This window comes from Phocoena phocoena, chromosome 3 (assembly GCF_963924675.1).
Source record: "Phocoena phocoena chromosome 3, mPhoPho1.1, whole genome shotgun sequence".
NCBI classification, from domain to species: domain Eukaryota; kingdom Metazoa; phylum Chordata; class Mammalia; order Artiodactyla; family Phocoenidae; genus Phocoena; species Phocoena phocoena.
In genome coordinates, this window is record NC_089221.1 from 124,747,246 (window position 1) to 124,762,151 (window position 14,906).

Below are 14,906 nucleotides of genomic sequence, written 5' to 3' on the forward strand. Positions count from 1 at the left end.
ATACTGAAACACTGAAATTTGTCCCCAAGGAGAGATAGACAATATTCTGGTTTTCTGACTCTTACACAAAAGTTTTTGGGTTTTGTTTGTTTGTTTTCATTTTAGTACATCACAAACTTTACATTGGTGTCTGGTTATCCAAGGTTAAGGCTTAGCTGAGACAGGAGGCCAGGAGCTTTGGCCAATCCAAGCTTTATTATTGCTCAAACCAGGAGAAATAGATTTGGGTGAAAATAACTAATTAAAATGTAATAGCAACGTCAAGGAAGAAGAGGTAGATTAAAAGGAATAAGGATATCTGTTGGTTTGTGATCTATAGCTTGATCAAGAACGTTTCCTTACTACACAAAGCGCTACCTCTTTAAGGCAACTTTATGCTGACATGGCTGTCTCTATCTCTAGTTTGCAAAAATGTCTTATGCCTGTCACATATTTCAAAATGCTTTCCTGTCCGTGACCCTGTTTGATATCCATACCACTCTAGTAAAATAAGTGTTAGCATACTCATTTAACGGATGAGATTCAGAGAAGTAAAGAGACTTTCTTAAGTCTAGTTAGCAACTGACTCAAGCATACAGCATTTTAGAAGGGATATTACCATGCATTTTTTTTTCAGAGTTTGCTATGTGCCAGGCAGCTCTCTGAGCATCTGACATGAATTTTCTCATGTACTCCTCATGACTCCTTTTTGTACTTGTCTAACTTAAACCTCATCCCAGCTCTACAGGATAACAGTGTGTGACTGATGAAGAAGCTAAGGTATAGCGAAGAAATCACCTCTTGGTCATGTCATTCGTCTACTCATTTAACAAATATATGTTGAGCTTTTCAGTTCTGGACATTTATTTAGGCTCTAGGAATAGAGAGGTAAGATGAGACTCTGTTGTCATAGAGATTTCACTTGACTGGGGAGACAGAAGCACTAAACAAGTGAATACATAAACATAGAAATTGCTCTGAGATGAATCAAGAAGAGGCAGGCCTTAGTGAGCATGTGGGCCCAGAAGTGCTCTGTTTTGGACACTGTGGTCAGATGCTTGTACTAGGGCTGACACCTGAAGTTGGTGAGGAAGGAGCGTGCCGCTGACTGGGGAAGAACAAGGGCAAAGGCCCAAATGTGATGAGCATATGTCTCCTGGTCCAGCAAAGAGGCTGAAGCAGAGTGATCTGGGGGACAGCAGTGGGAGATGGGTCTGGGAGACAGCTGGAGGGAGAGTCCTGCAGTGGTGGGGAAAGTCCTGTGACTGAGAGGCAGGAAGCCTTTGCAGGGTTCTGAGCAGTGGAGTGACACCAGGGACACATCTGAGAAATGCCACAGGGGAAATGACTACAGAGGGCAAGGGTGGAACCTACCCAAGGCCGTATGCCTACGAAGTGTCCAGAGGTGTTGGTGGGGGCAGGTGTGGTCTCCATTTTTACATCTGGCCCCGTGGGGAGGCAGAGCTCAGCCCCACGGGCAGGTTTTTCTCATGTTCTGTGTATCCTGTGCTCAACTCCCTCCTGCCACACACAGGGAATCTCCCTCTGTCCAGGGGTTGTTGCCCTCTCTGGCAACCAGCAGACAGAGGCCCACTGAGGCAGGCCAGCGGGCAGAGCCGGGCCAGAGCCTCCCAGGCTGCAGCCTCGGGGAGCCCCACTCACCTTGGACTTCTCTTGATGCAGCTCTATCTGGATGTCTGTGAGCTTGGTCCTGAGGTCTTCGTTGGCAGCTTGAAGGGCGACAATGAGCGCCTCGGGCTTCTCGCCCTTATTTCGCCCTTTCTTGGACATTGTTCCTCTCTGAATGGAGTCTGTTGGTGTTTAATTCCTCTCAAGCAGGGGCTGCCATGTTACTGCTGCTTCTCCCGGGTGCGATGGCTCAGCAGCTACTGCGTGCTGCCCCTCGGGAAGGTCTCTTCAGCCGCTGTCCTAGAAGCCCTGGGAGAGGCAGAGACAGCAGTTACCGCTGTGACCAAGACCTGGGCCACGTGCCCGTCAGGCACTCAGCCTGAGCCGCCTGCACGAGCCTCCTCCCGAGGGCTCCTGTCCACTTGGTGCATCAATTTAGGGCCGGCTTTCTAAAGGGCTTGTTTGGTCACGTCAACGCCCTGCTTAAAACCCTTCAAAGACCTCTGAATACATCTATGAGTATATCTTTCACATCTCAGAGTGCTCTTTATGCCTGAACCTGCCCATTCTCCTAGCCTCACCTCCTCCACATCACTCACTTATACCCTGGCCATAAGGAATGTCTTTTTCTGATTCTTCCTCTCTTCGCATAAGAACTTTTCATTTTTCTCCATCCTCTGCCCAGCCTGCTCACATGGTCCTCCCCGTATCCTCATCCTCACAGGCTGCCACACAGACAGGTTAGTCTGACTAACCTTTATGACTCCATCAGGTCTCAGCTGGCATATCAGTTCCTCCTCGAAGCCTCCCACCTTACCCCCAGGTTAATACACGCCCTTGTTATTCAAGTGCGGTCACCTCCATAATCTGTAAGCTTTGTAAGAGTAGGAATGTGTTGTTTGTATTTACAACTTGCTTCTCAGGATCCATCACAAGACCTGGGACATACCAGGCACTTAATTAGTATTTGTGAAAGGAAGTCACCTATATGATGACCTATGGTCGCCCTACAGAGAGACCCAACTTTAAGAAAATCTGATATATAAAGATCTAGAATTATACAGTGGATAAACTGGGAGAAGTGGGGGTTAATTATGCTGAGTTAATTGTGTCACTCACTTATTTAGTCAATAGGCTTGTATATGTTGTGCTAAGTACAGTATGTTGAAATTGAAATTGTTAGCTTTCCAAGGCAAAAACAACAAACCTTTATCCCTATCTACCTATCTATCTATCTGTCTATCTATCTATCTTCATCATCATCACCATCATCTATCTGATAACTGCCTTAAAAAAATAAACACTAGTTGTTTCAAAAATATAGACAAGAACCTTTCCTTCTCAAGAGAGAAGTAAGGAGTAAGGAGGGCTCCCTGAAGACAGTGGCATTGCCTGGAACTTGAGGAGTGGGTAGGATTGTAACAGGTGGAGAAACAGGTGAACCTTGGGTGAAGGAAACAGCAGGTGCCAAGATACAGCAAAGAGAAAGCACAGTAACTATTTTGGGGGAAACGGGGGCCTGATTAGTTACAACCCAGGATATGGTTGGTGGGCATTAATGCTGGAAAGGTTGCCTGGAAATGATAGATTCTGGGAGACCTGGTATGCCATCCTTAGAATTATGGAATCTTTTATTTATTTATTTTTCAGTAAGTAACAAGGAAGCTGTAGGAGCTCTTGGCAGGTAGATGCCCTGATATAGCAGTACTTTGGCGTGGTTATTCTGGTGGCAGAGTGGGGAGAGAATGAAGGCAGGGAGACCAGATAGAAGGCTATTAAACTTGCCAAGGTGAAGGATGATGAAGGCCTAGTCAGAACAGTAGAAAGAGGAGAGAAAAAAGAGAGATGTATCTTGATTTACAAATTCTTAAATGTGTCATAGGAACAAGGAGGTAAGGAAAATATGAATACTAAACTATTAAGAGTCAATGCAAAAAAACCATGACTAGATAAAGAAGATAGTAGAGAGTTTCCCATGCAACCTTTCAGAAAATTGAGTATTGTGTACATCTAGGTGCTTCAGTCCAGAACTAAGGGGAATTCCTGCTGATGACCCATATGTTCTAGCAGCTGCTGCTACCAAGACCCCTGGTATTCAGCCTTGAGGACCATGCTGGGATCCTGGACTTTCTGCCATCTACCCATGAGCACTGGGGTCATGCCCTTTGGAGAGTGTCCCTAGGGAAAGGGGATAGGATAAGGTTAGGAAGTTGGATCCACCTGTCTCCAGCCATCACGGACCTGTCCACCATATTCCACCCTCGGCTAGATGCTGGAGTTGTCCTTCATGCTTGTTTTGCGAATGTTGCGAAATCATTAAAGTGTATGGCTGGGAGAATTCTAAGTGGTTACCATTCTTTGCTTTTAGAATTGAAATGAATTCAACAAGCATTTATTGAAAATTTGTATGACAAACACCACTAGGCACAAAGATAAGTAAGACAGTACTTAACTCCAAGCAGGTTCTGGGTGAGTAAACTCACACGTATACAGTTAACAGGTTTCTCTTCCTCTAGTTGCTCTCTAGATGTTGCTGGTCCCCAGCGCTTCGTCCAGGTTATCTCTAGTGGCCCCACCTATAGGGTTATGACTCTCAGTGCTATATCCATAGCCCTGACCATTCCCCAAACCCCAGACTCATGTATTCAACTGCTTCCTTACCAAATCCACTTGGACATCCAATTGGTATCTCAAACCTAACCTAACTGATACAGAGGTCTTTTTAACTAGCTCCTCAAAAAACCTTATCCTCCCCAAGTTTTCCCATATCAATAAACGGCACCAGCACATGCCCAGTTATTCCAGATCTAAGCTTAGAAATCATCCTTTTTTTTTTTTTTTTTATCCCTTATTTCCCTTATCCGGTCCACTAGGAAGTCTGGTTTGTTTTACCTATAAAATATGTCTCACTTCGGTCAACTTCTCTCAAACCCCTATGGTGCTGTCACAACACAGAGGAAAGGACAGTTTGGGAAAAGCTTCCCAGTCACTTCCTGGCCATATCGTCATCTTGAACGAAGAATGGGCTTTTCTAACTGGAGATACTCAAATGGCAGAGGAAGGAACTTGAGAAAAACATGGAGCCACACAACTGATGTATGTAGAGAAGGTTGTGAACTGGGAGAAGAGAGACTGGGGTTAGATTTCACAGGCTCCTGAATAATCGATGATTAAATTTAATTCATAATGATTAGATTTCATTATGGAGAAATGGAGAAACATAGCAGTCTTTGCATATAAGTGTAATAATAATAAAAGCTTACAGTGACTGATTGCCATGAGCCTGTCATTGGATTTAGCAATTAAAATACTGCTCTCATCTAATGCTCACTAAACATAGGGGGGGAAATAAAATGATTCACAGAAAGATTAAGTAACTTGCCTAAGAGGACTGAGTGGAAAGCTGGTGAGGCCCAGATTCAAATCCAGGCAGTTTGAAACTGAGACCCAAGGTGTGTACCCTGGGCTAGCCTGCCTCATATTTGCATTTTAGAAAGGTAGTTCCAGCAGTGTGATGGAGGATGAGTTACTAAGGAGGGAGAGACTGGAGGCAGGAAATTAGTGAGTCTGCTTCAATGGTCCAGGCGAGAAATAACGCAGTCCTGAATGGGGCCATGGCCATGGGGATGAAAAAGGAGGTGGCAGCTCTGTCACACGGAGACTTTGATGGAATCACGTCCTACTTTTAAACATTACATTCTTCTGTCCCATTGTAAATAACAAGTACCAGCTCTCTGTCATTGCTTGCAGCAAGAATGTGCAAAGCAACAGCCATATTTTACATTTTAATTTATAATCCTTTCCAAAAAATATAAAATATGTGCCTGGCTTCACGTATTTTTAGTCTGGGAATTATTGTGAACTTCATCCCATAAAAGCTGGGGAAAAGAACAGGATTAATAAATTAGACATGTTCAGGAGAGAAAAAAGCATCACAGGAATTTGAGGATGGAATCAATTTATAGATACCTGAGGTAAGCAGCTGTTCATACGTACGGCCCTACATACCCCTCTGTTGGAGAGCAACTTTCCAGTCTTTTCCAGTTGTGACGGGAGCCTGACAATCTCATGATTCTCATATATAATTTCACTAAAATGCTTCTGTTGCTTTGTGCTGCCCCCTCCCCGTTTTGGACAGCTTTATTGAGGTATAATTCACATATCATAAAATTCATAACTCAGTTTTTTAGCATATTTACAAGGTTGCACGACCATTACCACAATCCATTTTAGAACTTTTCATCATGCCACAGAGAAAACCCATACCTGTTAGCAGTCATTTCCCATTGCCCACCAAACTCTCCCAACCCAGGCAATCACTAATTTACTTTTTCTCTCTATAGATTTGTCTATTCTGGATATTTTGTATAAATGGAATCATATAATATGTGGATTTATTTTTAATTAACTGGCTTCTTCTACTTCAAAAGAGTCACCCATAATATAGCATGTATCAATATTTCATTTCATTTTATTGTGGAATAATATTCCATTGTATGGTTGAAACTGAATTTTATTTATCCCTTCATCAGCTGATGGGCACTTGTGCTGCCTTTCCTTAAGCAGTTTGAGGTCAGCCTTCAAGAAAGGCTGCCACATGCAGAGGGACACCACCCCTCAAAGGAGCGTGCTCCAGAGCATAAAGGAGAGCTTGAAGGGATCACTGCACACAGACGGAATGTTTCTGGGCCACCCTCAGAGCCCCTGTCGCTGATAACATCTGATGTAGCAGATGATCCGGAGGAGAGACAGAAGCCTTGTTCAACTGAGGGCCAATCCTGGTGGGGGTGGGTGGGCAGGGGGAGACGGCTTCATAACTTAAAAAAACTTGAAGGAATTTTAAGTGATCCCTAGGTTTCCAGCTCTTAGCTACAATGATGGTAGTGCTAGCCTCAGGCAATGCGGTGAGGTACCAAAGGCGAGAATTTTAGCTTATCCTCTGGTCCTACCCTGTCCTTAATCAGACACCTCCCATAGCCACCGAGGCTGAATTTCTCTGTAACCAAGTCTCTGATAAAGATACCAGAAAATTTAGAGACAGGCTCTCAGGAGCAATTGCATTTTAAAATAAGGACCACTGCTTGAGAGCAAATCTTAATGTAGGAATATATTATCAATGGAAGAGTTATAGTCATCATTCATTCAGTGGACATTTATTGAGGAGGAAATACAGTGTAGTGTTAATTTCTCGTTTAAGATTTTAAACTATTTCTATAGACAGCTTTGTTAGGAAAAGCAAACTCAAAGGCTCAATTTTCTTTTTTTTTTCTGTACACAGACCCACAAGGAAGATTCTGAGATCCATTATTTCCTCTTTGTATGGTAAGCAATCTTCGATATTCCAAAACCTTGGAGTGCTGGTCTATAACATTCTAGATCATCATAGCTTTTGTACACATAATTATTATACTCCATCGACTTACTCACCTCATACTGTGACAGCTGAATACTACTACTACCGCTAATTATCACCATCATTATTATTATTGACCATTTACTACTGCCGGCCACTGGGCTAAGCTGTTTACATGCATTATATTTTTAATGCTCTGAGGTAGGAACACAAGTCATCTAGTCCAGTCTCAAGTGTATGACTTATGAATACTTTTTACAGCTATCCCCACTGGGAGGGATTGGCATGTAAATAATGAACTGCAAGTTTGAAGATGTAATGAGTGCTGTAACAGGGAAGCAAACCAGGCACTACTGGAGCACAGAGGAGGAGACCCAATTCCCTGGGGGGGACTAGGGCTGCTTCTAACAGAAGGGATGGCTGAGCAGAGTCTTGAACGATGAGAGATGATTTGTCACGTGGTTGAGGAGATAAGGAAGAAGTGAATAAATGTTATATGAGAAGATTTCGTAAGAATTATGTATACACCAAGACTGTTGATTAATTCGAGTTAGGGGGAGGATGGAGGAGGGAGAAGAGAGAATTTGGAAAGGGCTCATTTTTTTTTTTTTCCTTGCTGTACGCGGGCCTCTCACTGTTGTGGCCTCTCCCGTTGCGGAGCACAGGCTCCGGACGCGCAGGCTCAGCGGCCATGGCTCACGGGCCCAGCCGCTTCGCGGCATGTGGGATCCTCCCGGACCGGGGCACAAACCCGTGTCCCCCGCATCGGCAGGCGGACTCTCAACAACTGCGCCACCAGGGAAGCCCAGGGCTCATTTTTATATCTGATACTAAGCGCATCTCTATTCTTACACCTCATGTAAAACATTAAATTTGGGGGAGGAGGGTTCCACATGCTGAGCTGTAGACTAAAAAATTGTTTAATAATAGTGCTATTGAAATCTTTCTATATGTCAAACCCAGTATTCACCGTTGCACATATAGTCTCTCTCTAAAACATGTTCTCGATGTAGATATCATTTTCCCATTATGCAAGAGAAGACATTAAAAATTCTAAATCTGCCCAACTTTACACAGCTTGTATGTCTATGAGCCATTCATTGATTCAGTTGTTTCTTGACAGCCTATGATATGTCTGTCAAAATTTAAAATCAGGTCAGCCTGATTCGAAAACATTCATTAACCACTACATAGCGCTTGTCTCTCCTTTAGGATCAGAAAGGGAATATCTTTTTTTTTCCATCTATTATTAGCTTTAAAATTCTCAGATGAATCAAAAATAAGTCCTGCTCTATAGAAATCAAAGCATAAGGCTGCAAACACATTTCTTGTCCAGGGCGTTTCAAAGATTTAACACAAGGCTGCGTATCATTGCAGCAATGCGCTGGGCCCTGATTGAAGTAGTCACTTAGGGCATTTCAGTGATAAATCCCATTCTTCAGGGCACTTACAACCTAGCAGCTAACATTTTTCCTGCGTGAAATAGGGTAAGACAAGGGAGTACTTTACTCCTGCAAAACAGTGCACACAAAATAGCTATTAAGTCTTAAATGATCACATGAGACAGGTAATTAAATAAGATGGGATTGGAAGCCTGCATCTAGGGCTGTGGTTGAAAAACTTCTTATAGTGTCGACCTGGTTCCTTCAGACAGTCTGACAAAATACAACCAATAGCAGTAAACAGTAATTAGTAATATTTCCCATGTATTCATTCAGATGGGGTAACAGAGACTTAGTGAAGATTAATGATTGACCTTCATTCAGCCCTGAGCTGGTAAGTACTGACTGGGGAAGATTTAATCCAAGCCGTTTGACTGTAGAGCCCATGTCTTCACTCTATCGCTCAGTGCCTCTTTTGGAGGGTGATGATGAAAATTCCATGGACTAAGGCAGGTGAAGGGTTTAGCACGGTATGTATCAAATAAGAGGTCTTTTTAAAAATGCCTCTTTGAACACTTAATAGCTGCCAATCACTGGTCTTGGCACTGAGTAAATAAATGAAGACAGACATAATCCCCAGCTCATGGAGGTAACATGTTAGTTGGGAGGGGCACACAACAAGCACGATAAATAAATAAGTACTCTGCTAGATTATGACAAAGTTCTATGGGGAAAAATAAAAGCATGGAAGGTGATGGGAAGTGTCCAGGTAGGTCGTGATTTTAGATAACGGAAAGCCTAACCAAGCAGGTGTTAGTTGGCTAAAGACTGGAAGGGGTGAGCCATGCAGATGCCCGGGCGGAAGCATTCCAGGAGTGCAGGGCAAGGATAAGAGCTCAGCAGTGGGCACAGACATCCAAGTTCCAGGAGCTGAAGGAAGCCAGCCAGGCTGGAGACAGTGAGCAAGCTAGGACAGCAGCCAAGTTGAGGGCAGGCATTAATGGGAAGGCAGCATGTGCAGACCATGCTGCGCTTCTTAGGCCATTTCACATCGACTTGGGTTTTTACTCGGAGTGAGGTCCCATTAGAGGGTTTGACAGGAGGGGTGCCCTGATCTGACTTGGGTTTTAGCATCTCACTGACTGCAATGGTAAGAGTAGAAGAATTTTCATACGCGTGGAAGTAAGGAGACTGGCTTGGAAGCCACTGCAAAAATCCAGCTTAGAGATGGTGGTGGCTTAGGTCAGGGTGAGAGCTGTAGAGGTGGTAAGAGGGACCAGATATAAGCTGCTGTTAATCCTTTCTAAATTGGTGTTTGGCCACAATTACAATGAATCAGTTGTTAAGCTGAGATGCAGAGTCACATAGGGCTGCATGAAGTATTAAACAGTATGCTAGAGTGTTTCTCTCTGAAATTTATTAAGCTCCCACTCTAAGAAAGGCATTATGCCAGGCACTGCAGATGAAAGAGATGAGGGTGACTATCCCCGCTCCTCTGAGAGCTTAACTCTAGTAAAATGACAATATACCACAGCTACATGTGGAGGCAGAATGTGGCCGTATGCATTCTTCCAATGAATATCTGCTAGATGCGGTTTTAGGTGCTGAAGATCAATAGATAGGATGTAGATAGAAGACACAAAAATCCCTGCTCTCATGGAGTTTATATTCTAGGAGAGCGAGACAAAAAACGAGCAAGAGAAATATATAAATTATATAGCATGTTAAAAGGTAACAATGAAGGACTTCATAAAGGTAAAACCCATGCCTGCACAACACTGTAATAGGGAAAAATTAGGAACATTGTAACATCCATGTGAAAGGAACTGGCTTAATAATGTGGTATGTCCAGTCTATAAACTAGTAGACAATAGTTATAAGATACATAAGTAGATATAGTGAACCAATGAGACTAGCTGCACTTCAAGATATATTACTGAATCAAAAGAGCAATATGATGAACAAAACACAAAGTGTAATTTTTAATATACACACACACATATACCACCATGTGCACATATATGTATAAGAAGTCACAATACATTTTGGAAAGACACGGATGAAGGGATCAAAAAAGCTTCCCACATGCTTCACATCATTTGCTCCCAGGCCTCCAACTCCTCCCTTCTCAACTGTGGGTCAGTCTGCAGGTCATTCTCCAGAGCTGTGTGGCAGTGTGGCCACTGCAAGATACACTGTGTCGTCCTCTGTGTGATAAGCCCCACCTTCATGACAGCTCTGACAGTGACATACTTTGATCTGTCTCTGGGAAAGCTGAGACCCTTAGAGTGGACAGGTCAGTCCTGGGCAAAAAAAAAAAAATCTCTTCTGTTTCTTTCCTCTCTCCCAGGATCTTCCTGGGGGTGTGGAGGTGACTGGAGCCTCATTCTGGCCTCTTTCTCTCCCACCTTTGTCACCATCTTCTGGCCCAGTGCCTCACTCCACTCAGCCTTCCCAAGCTCAGTAAACATGATAAGCCACTCCTGCCAACATGCTAGCAGATAAGGTTTGTGTTTACAGACTCTCCCATCCCCCTGACATGTGAGTTTTATTTTAGAAAGGGGTTTAGGAGACACAGGCATTGCATGAGATTTTATATGAGAAAATTAGTGTTAACCATAAACCATGGTACATAAACTCAGTTATGAAAATGATTAATATTAACTCTCCCGGACTTCCTTGGTGGCACAGTGGTTAAGAATCTGCCTGCCAATGCAGGGGACACAGGTTCGATCCCTGGTCTGGGAAGATCTCACATGCCGCGGAGCAACTAAGCCCACGTGCCCTGACTACTGAGCCTGCACTCTAGAGCCTGCGAGCCACAACTACTGAGCCCGTGCGTCACAACTACTGAAGCCCGCGTGCCTAGAGCCCATGCTCTGCAACAAGAGAAGCCACTGCAATGAGAAGCCTGCGTGCAGCAATGAACACCCAACACAGACAAAAACGAATAAATAAATAAATAAATAAATTTATAAAACAAAACAAAAAACTCTCCCACCTTTCCCACTGTACACAGATTAAATGTTATTGTTATTATTAACCTTCTCACCTCCTCCAGAGTAGACAGATTGGGAAATGATATTAATAAATCTCCCCATCCCCCAGCCCTGCTTTTTCTGTCACTGGGAAGATATTTGCATGAACTGCGCTGGGCTTAAAAGGCCAAGGATTTTTAATCTTCCCTGGTCCTAGTACTGCCTAGCATTCTTTCTCCTTTTTTTCCTTTTTTTTTTTTTTACAAGTTTATAAATTTACGAAGTGCTCGAACATGCTTTATCTTATTTAACATTCACAATGAGACTCTGAGACATACTATGATCCCCACTTTACGGATGACAAAACTGGCCCTCAAAAGCATGAAGTCACTTACCCAAGTTGTTACAAAGCTGGGATATAACCTAACTTGTCTTCTTCCAAGCACTGTGTTCATGTAACACAACCCAAGCTTGGCCAAACAGACTATTTGTCCTACAGCCTCACCCGGAAGAGGGGAGTGTTTTTCCCTCTTTCTGCTCAAGGACACAGGAGGTGCTGTTGATTATTGGGATGCAGAGGAAGGAGCACTGGAACTACAGTGGAGGTGGCCAGGCTTGTGACTGTCCACAGCTGTGTGAGGGGACACTGAGTGGGAGCCACAAGAGCCTGTGCCTCTTGAGTCTGCACGTCCTTGAGTTTGCACATTCTTGAGTCTTCACTCCTGTGTTTCCCTATGCATGCAACTGTTTCTGTGTCCTTCTAAGTCATCAAATAGAATGCCCCTTCCTGCCTCAGGACCTTTACACATCCCACTCCCTCTGCAGGGTCTTCTTTTCCTTCAGAGTCTAATGATCTCAGCTCAAATGTAACTGACTCAGGGAAGTTGTTGTAGGTTGAATTGTGCTCCCTGATAAAGACATGGTCAAGTCCAAACACCCGGTACCATGAATGTGACATTATTTAGGAAACAGGGTCATTTCAGATGTAATCACGTTAAGACGAGGTCATACTGGATTAGGGCCCTAATCCAAGGACTGGTGTCCTTTTAAGAAAAGGAAAAATTTACACACAAATGCACAAACACAAAGGAGAGAAGGCCTGGACAATGGAAGCTGAGATTGGTGTGACACATCTACAAGCTAAGGAACACCAGGGATTGGCAGCAACCACCAGAAGCTAGGAGAGGAGGCATGAAGAGGTCTCCTCAGAGCCTCCAGAAAGAGCCAACTCTACTAATAACCGGATTTCAGATTTCTGGCCTCCAGAACTATAAGACGATACATTTCTGTCATTTTGCCACCGAGTTTGTGGTCATCACGTTAGCCCTAGGAAACTACAAAAGTCATCCAGCTTTTCCAGAATAGGCCAGGTTCATCTAGTGCATGTTTTCATAGCATCAGCTACTTTTTTCTAAATAGCATTGTATCACAGCTTCTTGTGGTTATATATTTGCTTTTTTTTTTTGATCAATATTTATCCCCCCACTAAAATGGAAGCCCTATGAAAATGGATAGTGTTGGGTTTTGATAGCTATAATGAGGTAAAGAGAAAAACCCCAACAGTGACTAGCATAAAAACAGCACGGTATGCAATGAACATTTTTAAATGAAAGAAAGAGTAAATGAATGAATAGATTGATGATTGGCAAGAAGAGAGAATGGCACTTGTAATTTTGGCCTGGGAGTATGGGAAAAGCATCTGAAACCAAAACAAAGATCTCTGTTTCTCTCTCAAACTCTGTGTCTCTTATCTCTCCCTCAATCTCTGTCTCTCTGATTTCTTGCTTTTGTCAAGTTAGATTAGAACATTTGTCTTTTCAAAAGTCTGTGGGGACTGATAAGATTGACAAAACAGTTCATGGTAACAGGGAAAACTGTCAGCACCAATGCTGATGATAAATACTGTAAAACTGTGAGAAAATGAAAACAAATGATTTCTTTCTGTAAGTTAGAGAAAGTGGATTTTTTCACTGTCTTATCAAACAGTACAATGATAATTATTTGTACCATCAATTTTGTATACAACTAAAAATGGTAATTTTTATTTAATGAAAACAGCAGAAGTCATATATATATTTTTCCTATCTTTATGTTAGCTATTTACAAACATCATCACATACTCATATATCTTAAAAAGTATAGGAAAATGATGTTGTATAATGGTTAAGGGCAAGAGCTCTGGAATCCGACCCCAGGCTTAAAGATCAGCCCTAACCACTTAGGGTGTGACCTGGGACACATTACTTAACTCCTCTCTGCCCAGCTTTTAATTTCTGTCTCATAGGGTTGTTGTATGGATGAAATAAGCTAATACATGCAAATACATACAAGAGTAATTGGCACTTAGTAAAACTCAATACATTTTAGCATTATTATTACTATTAGACATCTGACAGTTGATGAGACCATGGTAAGTAGTCACTGAGATAATCTCACCTATTTATGCCATAAGTTACAAATTACAAATCATTTTCCGTGTTCATCTTCCAGAATTAAAAAGCAATGAACAGGGCTTCCCTGGTGGCACAGTGGTTAAGAATCCGCCTGCCAATGCAGGGGACACGGGTTCGAGCCCTGGTCCGGGAAGATCCCACATGCTGCGGCGCAACTAAGCCCGTGTGCCACAACTACTGAGCCTGCGCTCTAGAGTCCGTGAGCTACAACTACCGAGCCCGCAGGCCGCAACTACTGAAGCCCGCGTGCCTAGAGCCTGTGCTCCGCAGCAAGAGAAGCCAGCGCAATGAGAAGCCCATGCACTGCAAGGAAGAGTAGCCCCCGCTCGCTGCAACTAGAGAAAGCCCGTGTGCAGCAACAAAAACTCAACGCAGCCAAAAATAATAAAATAAATAAATTAAAAAAAAAAAAAAGCAATGAACAAAATAGACTCGTGGATGATGCGTGGGGTTAGGGATGACAAAGAGATTTTGCAAACACATTTCTTTGTAATAAGAAGTACTGAAAGCTTAATTAATCTTTTATTTCTGGCAAGGTGGTAGGGGGAGTAAAATGTCAAAAAATGGAATTAAAAATTAAGATACCCTATTTCCATTCTTTTGAAGCAACTAATTTATTTTTATGGTAATTTTTAAGTTCAAATTTTTGCACTTTATAGTCTTAGTCCTGTCAAGTCAAAATTTCAAAGGATTGTTAAAAACTCAGGTTAACAGAACGATTTAAATGGTTTAAAGACTCAGAATTATAATTAATTTGGGGGTTGAACTTCTGATCACACAAATCAGATTTCAGTAGAAAATCAAATCCATTAAGCATATCTGTGGTGTTCGCTCCTTCTCAAATACTTACTTCTAACAACATTTCCATTAACTGGTTTATTAAAGAATTTTATGGCAAATTAATTAATATATTTAAACTGATGATCAGAATAGCCACACTGGAACTTAGCTCTTCTCTTCGTGTCAAAGAAGAACACTCTCATTCCATCTTAGATTTAATGGAGTTGTCTGCTGACAGTTGTTACCACTTATACTGGAAAAATACTGAGGTTTAAAAAATTCCTTTAGGGCTTCCCTGGTGGCGCAGTGGTTGAGAGTCCGCTTGCGATGCGGGGGACGCGGGTTCGTGCCC

At 42.7% G+C, this 14,906-nt stretch overlaps 1 protein-coding gene across 2 annotated transcripts in view; it reads right to left on the minus strand.

Moving 5' to 3' along the window:
- Positions 1 to 14,906, minus strand: part of JAKMIP2 (janus kinase and microtubule interacting protein 2) — a 164,925-nt gene that overhangs the window by 62,901 nt on the left and 87,118 nt on the right. Inside the window, exon 2 of one of the 2 annotated variants that reach the window (XM_065874612.1) lies at positions 1,642 to 1,917. In XM_065874612.1, coding sequence (XP_065730684.1) covers positions 1,642 to 1,770 — 129 coding nt within the window. In that variant the 5' untranslated portion in view covers positions 1,771 to 1,917. Of the gene's footprint in view, positions 1 to 1,641; positions 1,918 to 14,906 lie in introns of those variants that run through there. The other variant, XM_065874613.1, reaches the window with a different exon arrangement.